This window comes from Hypomesus transpacificus, chromosome 22 (genome assembly GCF_021917145.1).
Source record: "Hypomesus transpacificus isolate Combined female chromosome 22, fHypTra1, whole genome shotgun sequence".
NCBI classification, from domain to species: domain Eukaryota; kingdom Metazoa; phylum Chordata; class Actinopteri; order Osmeriformes; family Osmeridae; genus Hypomesus; species Hypomesus transpacificus.
Genome location: NC_061081.1, coordinates 11,540,962 through 11,554,008, shown reverse-complemented (window position 1 = coordinate 11,554,008; position 13,047 = coordinate 11,540,962). Strand labels below are relative to the sequence as shown.

At 46.2% G+C, this 13,047-nt stretch overlaps 1 protein-coding gene and 1 long non-coding RNA gene across 2 annotated transcripts; both read right to left on the bottom strand.

The window, feature by feature from the left end:
* Nucleotides 1-601: 601 nt before the first annotated feature.
* Nucleotides 602-4,228, bottom strand: LOC124484695. The gene is made up of 2 exons (XR_006957995.1): nt 2,362-4,228; nt 602-2,206 (listed from the first exon to the last, which is right to left on the bottom strand). It is a non-coding gene; the product is annotated as an uncharacterized LOC124484695 (long non-coding RNA).
* A 483-nt stretch (nt 4,229-4,711) lies between these two features.
* chrna9a (cholinergic receptor, nicotinic, alpha 9a) lies at nt 4,712-11,789 on the bottom strand. The gene is made up of 8 exons (XM_047045737.1): nt 11,386-11,789; nt 10,897-11,042; nt 9,512-9,666; nt 8,977-9,157; nt 7,923-8,148; nt 6,766-6,891; nt 5,795-6,417; nt 4,712-5,412 (listed from the first exon to the last, which is right to left on the bottom strand). The coding sequence occupies exons 1-8, from the start codon at nt 11,459-11,461 to the stop codon at nt 5,242-5,244; spliced, it is 1,704 nt and encodes a 567-aa protein (XP_046901693.1). The 5' UTR covers nt 11,462-11,789; the 3' UTR covers nt 4,712-5,241.
* Between the last annotated feature and the right edge of the window lie 1,258 nt (nt 11,790-13,047).

The following is a 13,047-nucleotide window of genomic DNA, read 5'->3' as shown; positions in this document are numbered from 1 at the left end:
CCCAGACAGACAGACAGACAGACATCATGCCCCTCCCTCTTTAGAACTCTGGAGCTGGAGACACCACTCTTAATGCTTTACTTCAGTTTGAAGTGGAAAGGTTTGGACAAAAAAAACAAAAAAAAACATTATTGACTACAAAAAAAGGTTTTAAACATTTTTAATATTTTGTATTTGAAGAGTTTTAACATGAGTCATTAACATGAGAGTATTGTAGAGAGCTATGTTAAGCCTACTGATGTCCGTCCATGCTGGTAGAAGGAGATGCTTAGTAGATATACTGTGGTTCTTAAGGGGTATTTTAACTTTATATTTGGCTATATTATATTTTTTGTGTGAGTTTAAGCATCTTTATGTTTGGGTTGCGTTATGTAGCTTTTGCCTTGTTTGTATTTTATTAGAGCAACAACTGTAGAGAGTAAACTCACTTATACTTAACTGGAACTATGTTGGCTCATACCAGGTTTGAAGTCTAAATGCGGTTATTGGTAGTTTTTGAGTCTCTAGTTTTTATCCTTGGAATTAGGGTTAGGCTCTCATCCTTCTGATACCATTACTCTCAGACCAGCCGAGTAAGACTGAACTAATGTTGTTTTTGCTGTTTTGCGTTCATGTATCATGTCTTTAGCATTCGCTTTCACTGCTTGACTCTTGGAAGGTGAACAAATATGAACAGATGAGACAATTTCCTTGTACTTTTTTTTCTTGAGTGCATTTGCACTTATTTGACTACTTGGATTGAACCAAATATGCTTAGCTGGTGATGAGTGACCTGGTGGAACCTGAACACCAACAGACCTGTCACCTGCCTCTCTCCTCCTCTGCCTTTCTGCTGGAGATCTCCCTGCTCAGAGAGTTTCACATCTCGGTGATTCATATGTGCCATTATCGGTTTTACTGCAGTGCCTTTTCTATCAGAGATCTGAAAGTGCCGACCTGTGCCTAACCAAACTGATGTATGTGCTAAGGATGCTGGGGTTTGTAGTTTATCACAGGCCTACTGAAGCCTACCTCGTGTGATGTCATCTTTCTACGAATGTTTTCTCACATTTCAAACACTCCCTAAATATGTCTGAAGGCCACTAACCCTGACCTCCTCTGTGGTACTGTTGTTTCTGTCTCCCCTCCTCTGTTTGATCAAGATGCACTTAACTGTATTTATAAGAAGGCAAGAGATTGCCATTATCACATGAAGGTTCTGATGTTTAATACTTGCAGTGATGTTGTGTGAGAACGTTTTGTGGTTTCCAAACACCTGTGTGTGTGTGTGTGTAAGAGAGAGGTTTTGCTCTCATGAAGTAAATATGACCCTGAAGAATGTTAAGCAAGCACTGTTGGGGTGAAACTGCTTTGTGCTGGAATCAACTGGAACAAGACACAGAAATACACACACACATGTATACTCCTTTAAATACTAAGCTGCTGTATCATGCTGACAACGTTATCAGGGTTAATTTAGAGGCCAAACAAGCGAGTCTCAATTCAGTTTAAGAATGGAAGTGTCAAGATCAATCCATTGTTGTGTTTTTACACAAACTGTCCTCTCCACAAGAGAAACAGAGGTGGCTTTAACAAACATGAAGATACAGCTCACTTTGACATGTTTCAGACACCACAAGTCAGACCCACTGTGTTTGGGGCCTCTGCTGGTAATGTGTTCTTATATGATGACAAAAAGTCAGGATATATTTAATATATGCATTATGTGTTGTGTATGAAGAAAGAAGAAATGGAAGAAATAATATATTCCAAGAGTAAACATGTTGTTCTTTACTTTATATATACCGTAGGTAGCAAAAAGTAACTTTTTTTCTCTTTTTTTTGCCAAAGTGTCCAATAGTTTTGAACATTCAAAGTTGTTATTATTATGTTATAATTAGTCATTATTATGTTATAATTAGTCATTATTATTGTTATAATTGTGCTATTAACATGTTTTGGTTTTATTTGGGGTCCAGGGAACCAAGCAAGCAGGTCTGATTCCCAACCTAAGTCATCTCCTAGGTTTCTCACTGTGTTAGCTCCCAGAACTAAAGTCTTTCCAGAGCTAACCCTGGTCTCTAAGTCTATTCAGCAGTCCCTCCACCTCTATTACACTCTTGTAGAAACAGCCTGGTCTTCACATCGTTTAACCTCTTTACATCCTATTCACCTAATAGTGTGTGTAGTTTGACCTGGAGCTGCTAGCTTCATAAGGCTTGTTGAGCTGGCTGCTAGCTGCTAGCTGCTAGCTTCATAAGGCTTGTTGAGCTGGCTGCTAGCTTCTAGCTTCTTAAGGTTTGTTGAGCTGGCTGCTAGCTGCTAGCTTCATAAGGCTTGTTAAGCTGGCTGCTAGCTGCTAGCTTCATGAGGCTGGTTGACCTGGCTGCTAGCTGCTAGCTTCATAAGGCTTGTTGAGCTGGCTGCTAGCTGCTAGCTTCATGCGGCTGGTTGAGCTGGCTGCTAGCTGCTAGCTTCATAAGGCTTGTTGAGCTGGCTGCTAGCTGCTAGCTTCTTAAGGCTTGTTGAGCTGGCTGCTAGCTGCTAGCTTCTTAAGGCTTGTTGAGCTGGCTGCTAGCTGCTAGCTTCATAAGGCTTGTAGAGCTGGCTGCTAGCTGCTAGCTTCATAAGGCTGGTCGTTAGCCACCTAGCCGCAGCTCATAGAAAGCTAACCGCAACAGCTTGCAGGCTTTCCATAACTGGTAGCAGGCTAGCTGTTAGCAGGCTAGCTGTGTACACAGACATGTCTAATTGAAGAAGGGTTCTGCAGGAGGTAATGCCTGTTTGCAGAGCTTATCCTATGTCCTGGTCTATTCTACACTGTTTTTTACCAGTTTGTTTGTTATAAACGCTAACTCAAGCCTTATTGTATTTATAGTTGTTCAGTAGTTTAAATAAAGCATTTTCAAAAACATTGTGTGGTCCTCTTTATTGTTGAGGTAAATCTTATTACTACTACTCCACCACTGTCTATTTAAACTATTCAGCGTGAAGTGCAAAAATGACTACATCTGGGTGAGACCCTTAAATTACTAATGATAAATTCACACTCTTAAACAGCTGCAGAACACTTTGTCCATTCCTAATCTGAACTTTCTGGAACGTCCTTCATTTGCGGAGAGACCAGAGGACTTTGTCACAACGCTGCCCTTATCTAAAGGCTGAGGTGTTGCCAAGACACTAACTAGTGACATGAAAGGGATTGTTGGTTCAGAAGTAAAACATTGTTTCCTACATAACCCTTCTACCTAAACCATATTCATGTAGGATCGCCTAAATACCCCCCCCCCCCCAAAGAAAAAACATCTTGTAACTTCTATAAAACAACTCCACAACGTTTATAAAAGAGAACTTAATCTGAATGACTGAAATAGGAATCAATGTCCGTTAAGCTGGGGACCAGTAGGGAGCAGTGTTTCCTCTCAGGAGGGACTGGATTTGATACTCTGGGGCTCAAATATGAGTGAAGTCACTTATATGCTCCACTCAGGTACCCTGTTCCAACTTGCAGATCGTCTATGGAAGCAAATCAGTGACATTTGAGCCTAAAAACTTATATGTGTGTTCAAGACCATCTATAATGTAGAGTATATGTGTGTTCAAGACCATCTATAATGTAGAGTATATGTGTGTTCAAGACCATCTATAATGTAGAGTATATCTGTGTTCAAGACCATCTATAATGTAGAGTATATGCGTGTTCAAGACAATCTATAATGTAGAGTATATGTGTGTTCAAGACCATCTATAATGTAGAGTATATGCGTGTTCAAGACCATCTATAATGTAGAGTATATGCGTGTTCAAGACCATCTATAATGTAGAGTATATGTGTGTTCAAGACCATCTATAATGTAGAGTATATGTGTGTTCAAGACCATCTATAATGTAGAGTATATGCGTGTTCAAGACCATCTATAATGTAGAGTATATGCGTGTTCAAGACCATCTATAATGTAGAGTATATGTGTGTTCAAAACCATCTATAATGTAGAGTATATGTGTGTTCAAGACCATCTATAATGTAGAGTATATGCGTGTTCAAGACCATCTATAATGTAGAGTATACACACGTGTGTTAGATTGTGGTCACACGTGTGCACACCTCCCATTAACTATTTACACACGTTATAAAACCCCAGAAACAGCCTTGAGCTCTGAACTATGCTGTTTTACTGCAACACTTAACTGTAGTGTGTGTGTGAGTGTGTGTGTGTGTATGTATTTGTGTATGTATGTATGTGTGTGAGTGTGTGTGTGTGTGTGTGTGTGTGTGTATGTATGTGTATGTGTATGTGTAATGATGTGTGTGCGTATGTATATGTGTGTGTGCGTGTATCCGTGCATGTGTGTGAGTGTGTGTGGTCATGTTACAGTTTACCACGGGTATGGTCATGTTACAGAGTTTACACTAACCCTAACCAAGGGTGTGGTTTTAATAAGGTGAGCAGTGAACAAACCTGTCTGGCTGATTAAGTGTGTATTGTGTGTATTGTGTGTGATCGTGTGTGACAGAGTAATTGTGTAGAGGTATGTGTATGTTTGAGAGGAATTCCTTAAGTATTTGTGAGTGAGCAAGGAAACTGATAATGACATCTTGTGACTTTTACTTGTGTATGTTGACCCTGTCCTCTATGTCAACAACTGACTATACTGTATAGCGATGCACACAAACTCTCTCACACACGCGCATAATTAAGTAACAGAACGAATGAGAGGTAGCCATGATTACTAGGCTACTGTAGCCTGTATTATGATACATGATCATGTGGAACAAACAGTACAGTTTACAGGCATCACATGACTCAGTTTACAGGAAATGGAAGCAGAGTCCTCTCTGATGTCACAGAAGATAAATGTGAAGGTGTGTGTGTGAAGGCAGAACTAGGACTTTGGGAGCATCACAAACAGTCCACAGGTATACCCAGGGCCGGTCCTTCCTACAGGCGACACAGGCAGCCGCCAAGGGCGGCATGAAGAGGGGGACGGCATGAAAAGGGGGGCGGCATTTTTCCAAGTGCATCCATTAATTTACCCTCCCGCACAACAAGCAGGGGGCGCTAACCGCGCCACGTCATATCTCTGCAATCTCCATGTTGCGTTTGGGGGGTGGCCCGGGGGGGGGGGCGGCACTACGATTTGTGCTCCTGGGGGGGGGCTGTTGATACATTTCGCCTTGGGCGCCAGATGTGCTAGGACCGGTACTGGGTATACCCCTCTGTCCCACACCCTCCAAACCCCTTCCTCCCCCCTCCTCGAAGGTCAGGTTGCCTTGCCGATGATGAGGATGCTCATGAGGAAGACCATGATGAAGAAGATCCACATGAAGAAGCGGTCCATCACCTTGGCAACCTTCTTCCACTCAGCCCCCTTGGCGCAAGTGGCCCGTTGCTCCCGGAAACAGTTTGCTATGTACTGGATGTTCTTGACCACCTGAGAGAGAAGAGAGAGAGAAGTTGTGGTTGGGGCAGGAAGCTAGCCCTACCTGCTTGTGGTTGGGGCAGGAAGCTAGCCCTACCTGCTGGTGGTTGGGGCAGGAAGCTAGCCCTACCTGCTGGTGGTTGGGGCAGGAAGCTAGCCCTACCTGCTGGTGGTTGGGGCAGGAAGCTAGCCCTACCTGCTGGTGGTTGGGGCAGGAAGCTAGCTCTACCTGCTGGTGGTTGGGGCAGGAAGCTAGCCCTACCTGCTGGTGGTTGGGGCAGGAAGCTAGCCCTACCTGCTGGTGGTTGGGGCAGGAAGCTAGCCCTACCTGCTGGTAGTTGGGGCAGGAAGCTAGCCCTACCTGTTGGTGGTTGGGGCAGGAAGCTAGCCCTACCTGCTGGTGGTTGGGGCTGGGGCAGTTGCAGGGGCAGGTTGGCAGGAAGAGCTTCTCTGTGGGGTATGGCAGCGGCTCCTTCAGCCCTCCTGGAGGAGGCGCCTGGTAGTCCAGCTCCTCACGCCCGATGTGGTGGTACCTTTTGGGGGTCTCCCTCCTCGGCTCCCCCCCCTCCCCCCTGGAGGCGTGGTGAGGGCCGTAGTGGTGGTTGGGCGGGTGTCCGTTGGCCTGACGACCGTTGGCATGGTGGCCGTTGGCCTGACGACCGTTGCTGTAGTAATGCCTGTTGCTGTCATGATGGGGGTGATTCTGGTGGTGGTGGGCGTGGTGACCGTTGTGACTGTCGTGGTAGGGGTTGTCAGGGAAACAGTCATTGTCGTCCTGGTAACCCCCGATGCCCATGGGCTCCTGCTCGTAGAGGGACGTGCGCTTGCTCTCCGGGGTGGTGCAGTTCTCGCCCACCTCGTACACGAAGAAGAGCCGAGACATGTAGTCGATGATCAGCACCTTGGCCCAGCGAGGGACCGGCTTGGCCTCCGCACCACAGAAGTGGATGTTCATGATGAAGATAGTCAGGGAGGTGGAGGCCGTGATCATCGTCATGGTAGCAATGTAGTACTTCCCTGGAGGGGGGGTTGGGGTGGGGTCACATGTTTTCATTTCCCTCTTGAACCCTTGAGCTCTATACACGCAATCCACAAACCAGTCACTAACCCAGGCTTTGAATGACTGACATTATGTCCCTCACACATACACCCTCTCATGCACAAAAACACCTTCCCCTCCCCACCCCTGCCCTCCCCTCCTCACCCCTCTCCCCACCCCACCTCCCCTTCCAGCCTCCCCACCCCACACCCCTCTCCTCCCTCTCCTCTCCTCCCCTCCCCTCCCCTCTCCTCTCCTCTCCTCTCCTCTCCTCTCCTCTCCTCTCCTCTCCTCTCCTCTCCTCTCCTCTCCTCTCCTCTCCTCACCTATGTAGGGTACACTCTCCGAAGGCGGCATGCTCTCAGCAACCATCAGCTGGAAGACTGTTAGGGCCAGCAGCACGGTGACACCCAGAGACACCTTCTCCCCCGAGTCAGCAGGCAAATAGAACCCTGGAACACACACAAGAACCCTATTATAACCCTGGAACACCGCTGTCACACAGAACCTTAGAATGACAGTCACATAGAACCCTGGAACCACACAACTAATCAAATAGCAGGTAGACTCATGGTGGAACCACAAAGCCAACTGTTCCACACAGCTATTGTTCCACCAATAAATACGTAAACAGATCAATATTATGAACAAGGTGGTGCAACTGTCTGATGGGTTGGTTGGCACCCCACTTATAATTCCCTAAAATGATAGATCATATTTTTGCAGTCTCACAACCAGTCGCAAAGTCAATTCACAAAGTAAATATCTCACCTGCCATTGGCAAAAAGTCAATAATCACTTAAAACTCGAAGCATTCTGGATGGGTCTGTTTTTGTGCACGACTACAGTTAATGCATTACTGTCACACATCAGAGGATTATCCCTGGGTGACACAGGGTACCAGAGCAGCAGTTATGTTAGAAGTTACTCTGTTCAACTTTCATTTCATATCATTTTAAATGATCCCCCATGGACTTGGTGAAGCCATTTGCTAACCAGGCTAAGATTATCTTGATTAATGTTAATCTAACAACTGTTGAACTGATGGAACAGTTTAAATGTGAAGACGTGCCCATGGCACCACGTTAGCTAGATAAAATAACTAGATTAACTTTAAAAGGATGTCAAACCTACTCTAATGAACTCCCATAAATACCTCACCAACTTGTTAAAGAACATTGATAAAAATCTACTTAAATTAAGAGTTGTCTTGCTAAGTTGCTTATGTTTTCCCGGAGTAGCTTTGGTGAAGCCCTTGGCCACATTTCCCAGATTCGTTAAGAAGCTCTTAGAACGTTCCTACGAAGCTCTTAACGCTCTTAGAACGTTCCTAAGAAGCTCTTAGCGTTAAGAGCTTCCTTACGAATCTGGGAAACACGGCCCTTGTTGGGTTGGAGGGTTAGGGTTAGGTACATCACACAAATCTAATGCACACTCAAGTACAATACAACAACCCCAGTGGTGACAGCTTGTTTGGGCGTACCGAGCGGGGCCAGGAAGGATATGAGGAAGCAGGGCAGCAGCAGGTTGAAGATGTAGAATAAGGAGCGTCGTTTCAGCAGCAGCGTGTAGGTGATGTCAGGGTAGGGGTCAGAGCAGCAGCCGTACATGATCACGTTCCTGACGGCTGGCATCCCGTGACACTCCCACTCCACGTTCTCCACAAAGTCAGACAGGTCTCCACTGGCCATCCCCATGGCGATGTCCACCTGGAACACACACACATACACACAGAGCTCTGGAGGCGATTTGAAACTGAAAATCTCCCTGATTTGTTGCCTTTGGTTGGAACACCTGGAATGTTTTAATACTGTCAGCCCACCTAATAAGAATAATAATAGATTTTATTTGTAACGTACTTTACATTTGAAACAAATCTCAATGTGCTACAGTTAAGATTGTAAAAACAAGGTAAGAACATCAATATTAAATACAAATAGATAATGAGGTTAATTAAAACTCATAAGTTCTGCTAAAATAAATGTTTTTTGTCCTTAGATGGTTGGGGTGGGCATTCCAGATCCGAGGAACGGCAGAACAGAAAGCCCGATCACCCATGGTGCTGAGCTATAGGGGTGAGTAGTTCTTTCAGGTAAGGGGGGCATTTCCATAGACGCACTGGTGGGTGAGAAGGGAGACAGTGTATTCAATCCTGGCAGAAACGGGAAGCCAGTGGAGTGAATGGAGAATGGGTGTGATGTGGTCGTATTTTCGCACTCTCATCAGGATTCTTGCAGCACTGTTCTGAACATACTGCAGTCTCTGCTGGCTTTTGTTAGGGATCCCGATGAGAACCTTAACCCTAACTCTGACCCTAACCCTCTAACCTTAACCCTAATCCTAACTCTAACCTTAATCAAAAGGCCAACATGAACTCTTAACCAAAACCTAACCTTAAAACTATCCTAAACTCCTGTTGGACCAAGAAAAGTCCCATATAATTTCAAATGTTTCTTGTTTTATCACACTGGGGGAATGTGAGTGACTGTGTGAGTGTGTGTGTACGTGTGACTGTGTGTGTGTGTGTGTGTGCATACCTGGTTGCCGTTGTAGGTCCAGGACCCGAAGGTGAGGTTACACTGCTGCCAGTCAAAGGGAAAGAAAGACACGTCCACCACACAGGAGCTCTTGGTGATGGCTGGCTGGTCCCACGTGATCTCACCATTGTACCGCAGAACCACGTTGGTCTCTGCTGCATCTGCATTCTCCTCATCTGCCCTGCAAACACACACACACAGGGATATACACACACACAGGGATATACACACACACACAGGGATATACACACACACACAGGTATATACACACACACACAGGGATATACACACACACACACAGGGATATACACACACACACAGGTATATACACACACACAGGTATATACACACACACAGGTATATACACACACACAGGTATATACACACACACAGGTATATACACACACACAGGTATATACACAAACTGATCACTTCATCAAAGCTCCATCTTCAAGTGGGTGGTCGGTATTTAGACTGAGGAGCGAGTCTAACAGACAACTTAGTTTCACACACACACACACACACAGAGTCTGACTTGTTGTAGAGGACGATGTCTGGTCTCCAAACCAGCCCGCTGGGAATGCGTATGACCTCCAGACCGTCATAGTCCTCCTTGTCCCACTTCAGGTAGGCATCGTGCCAGATCTGCCTTATCCACAGGTAGGTGGTCAAAACCTGGTTCCTCTCATCCTGTAGAAACACACACACAGATATGCACATAAGACACAAACCCCACACACACAGACATAGACACACACACACACACAGACACCCATAAACTCACCAACAGTGAATCTGGTTCATACAGGAATGACGCATGAGTCATCATCAGGCCCAGGCGTAATACGCGATGCACAATTCTGACGAGAACCCGCGGATTTTCAATTAGAACGCATTGGTCTGAGGTCAAATGTAAATACACTTCTCAACTGATATTAGGTCTTTATTATTAAAACTTTAGCCAAAAATACTAAAAATTTAAAAGGAAACACTTATCGACCAAAATTACAGCAACAGACAGGGCCAGGGAGTTTTCAGACAATCGTTATGAGGCTAGATCAATACTTTTTTGCAAAGTTTGTCAACATTCAATCGACTATATTCGGCATCAAACTGTTGTGGACCATCTTCGGTCGATCCGAAATAAGAACAGGAAGGCTAGCGGAGTTCCGCAGATTTCCGATTTTCAGTCTGAATAACCGCAGAAAATGTGAAAAAAATCTGTGGAGGAGGGTGGAGGAGGGTCGAGGAGGGTGGAGGAGCGGTGCATGAGGGGTGGAGGAGGGTGGAGGAGTGGTGCATGAGGGGTGGAGGAGGGTTAAGGAGTGGTGCATGAGGGGTGGAGGAGGGTGGAGGAGGGTGGAGGAGTGGTGCATGAGGGGTGGAGGAGGGTGGAGGAGGGTGGAGGAGCGGTGCATGAGGGGTGGAGGAGGGTGGAGGAGTGGTGCATGAGGGGTGGAGGAGGGTGGAGGAGCGGTGCATGAGGGGGTGGAGGAGGGTCGAGGAGGGTGGAGGAGTGGTGCATGAGGGGTGGAGGAGGGTAGAGGAGTGGTGCATGAGGGGTGGAGGAGGGTGGAGGAGCGGTGCATAAGGGGTGGAGGAGGGTGGAGGAACGGTGCATGAGGGGTGGAGGAGGGTGGAGGAGCGGTGCATGAGGGGTGGAGGAGGGTGGAGGAGCGGTGCATGAGGGGTGGAGGAGGGTGGAGGAGGGTGGAGGAGCGGTGCATGAGGGGTGGAGGAGGGTGGAGGAGCGGTGCATGAGGGGTGGAGGAGGGTGGAGGAGAGGTGCATGAGGGGTGGAGGAGGGTGGAGGAGCGGTGCATGAGGGGTGGAGGAGGGTGGAGGAGAGGTGCATGAGGGGTTGAGGAAGGTGTAGGAACGTTGCATGAGCTGTACTGAGTAGAGGTGGGTGTGCCTCACCATGTCCTTGATCTGGGACAGGGTGATCTGCAGCGTGACGTTCAGGGTCTTGTCCGTGTCCTCCACCGGGCGGAGAGCGTTGGAGTAGTTCTCCATCAGGTCATTCAGCAGCTTCAGAGCATACCGCCCCTGAGCACCATGGGAAACTAAACGAGCCGTAGAGACAGAGAAACAGAGTCAAAAAGAGAGACAGAGAGAAAGAGAGTCACCAAAAAAAGAGAAAAAGATGGAGATACAGATGGAGCCAAACAGACTAGGGGGATATAGCGAGAGAGAAAAGGTAATTGTGGGTTGAAGATGAGCAGAGAAGCAAGAAAAACACAATGTGTGAAAGTGAAAAAATTTGAGGATTTCTCAAACAACTTTCTCTCACATAATTCATAACCTCAAACCTAAAATTAAGAGTACCAATACCATACTTGTCAAATAAATAAACGCCGTATGTGTATTTTGATCTTGATAAATTCTGCTCCCTTCTAGAGAACTCACCGTGCAGCAGCAAGCTGATCCACAACAGCAGAACCATCGTCTTCATCTCTGAATTATTAATCACATTCACCAGCATTAGGGTTCACCAGGGCGTCAGGGAAGGAAATGAACTCCTGGAAGTCACTGTCTGCTCTCAGTCTGGAGAACCATGCTGCTCCCTCAGCAGAACCCTCCAGAACGCTGGGTTCCCAGATCTTGATGCTTCACTGCTTGTTACTTGTGGAGTGACTTCACGTTGCTCTCTGTCCCAGTGGCTGCGTGTGTGTGAGCCACCCTGGGTCCTGTTCCGCACACACACACGCACACAGAGTATCACATAGCACACCAGGTGAAACAGGAGCTGCAGTCCTATCTGTTGCTTCCCAGGGCCTGCATACTGTAATACACACACACACACACACACGTCCTTCCTGTGTTGCACACACCACCAGTCAGCTGTCAATCACTCAGTTACAGGCTGAGAACAAAACATACATGAAACCAAAGTATGTCAAAGACCACAGCGGGCATGTCACACACATGTCACACGCATGTCACACACATGTCACACACATCTCATACACATTCGTAACTCGTACACATCTCACAAACACCTGTCTGCAGTTATATAATATAGATGTATGAACCCATGTATTCACATATATACACGTGTATATATACATTTTATGAAACAAGTAGCACATATGTGTGGTCTATGAATCGTACACCACGGCTATGATTTCTACTTCCTTAGCTAAATTCTGTATAACACATCTGCAAGCCAGCTAGCGACCTAACAAACACAGTTAGCTAACATACAAAATGCAAAAATACTTAAATCAATGATGTTAGGATTATGGCTATGTTAGCATGTTGATACTGGCTGTGCACTGTGTTTGTACCAGTGTGTTACACTTTACATGTTCAAAATGGCTATACGATTGGGGTTGACAATATGTAGTGTGTGTGAGTCATGTGTAGTGTGTGCATGTAGTGTGTAGTGTGTGTGTGTGTGTGTGCAATGTGTGTAGAGTGTAGATGTGTGTGATGTGTGTGTCTAACCCAACTGCGGCTCAGAAGTGTCACAGCCTCGCTAGCAACGGCAGACTCACACAGGTGCTTCCTGTTAGGTTAGAGAGAGGGGGAGGGGGGGAGAGAGAGAGAGGGAAAGAGAGAGAGGGGGAGGTTGGGGAGGGGGGAGGGGAGAGAGAGAGAGAAAAAGAGAAAGAACGAGGGAGGTAAAGAGAGACAGAAGAGAGAGAGAGAGGGAGAGATGTAGAGACAGGGAGAGAGGAAGAGAGAGGTAGAGAGTTGTGTGTGTTGTGTATGTGATGCTGAGAAGATGAAACTCAGAACAATAATAAGACTATAATAATAATAATAATGCTATGAACACAGATGGTTGTCATAGAGAAACATAGACTCCTTTTCTACATGCTATATGATGTAGTGCTAGTGTGTGTGTGTGTTTGTGTGTAAGAGAGTTTATTTGTTGACACTAAGCAGAGGGGAAGTGGTTTTCAGTCTGTCATCTTAAAGCCTACAGTATGATTGTGAGTGTGAGCGTGTGTCTGCATGTGTGTCTTACAGCTCACAGCATCTCCTAGAACCACAGACATCGGAGGGAGGATGAGAGAAGCAGAGAATGGCAGGACAGATAGACAGAGAGAGAGAGACATACAG

Bases quoted from the DNA above. Each gene is read 5' to 3' on its own strand.
- chrna9a (XM_047045737.1), bottom strand. From the start codon at position 11,461: ATGCTGGTGAATGTGATTAATAATTCAGAGATGAAGACGATGGTTCTG. The intron at 9,667-10,896 runs GTGAGGCACACC...GTGTTTCTACAG, and splicing joins TGTCCCAGATCAAGGACATG to GATGAGAGGAACCAGGTTTT. The intron at 6,418-6,765 runs GTGAGGAGAGGA...CCCCCCCTCCAG, and splicing joins GGAGAGTGTACCCTACATAG to GGAAGTACTACATTGCTACC.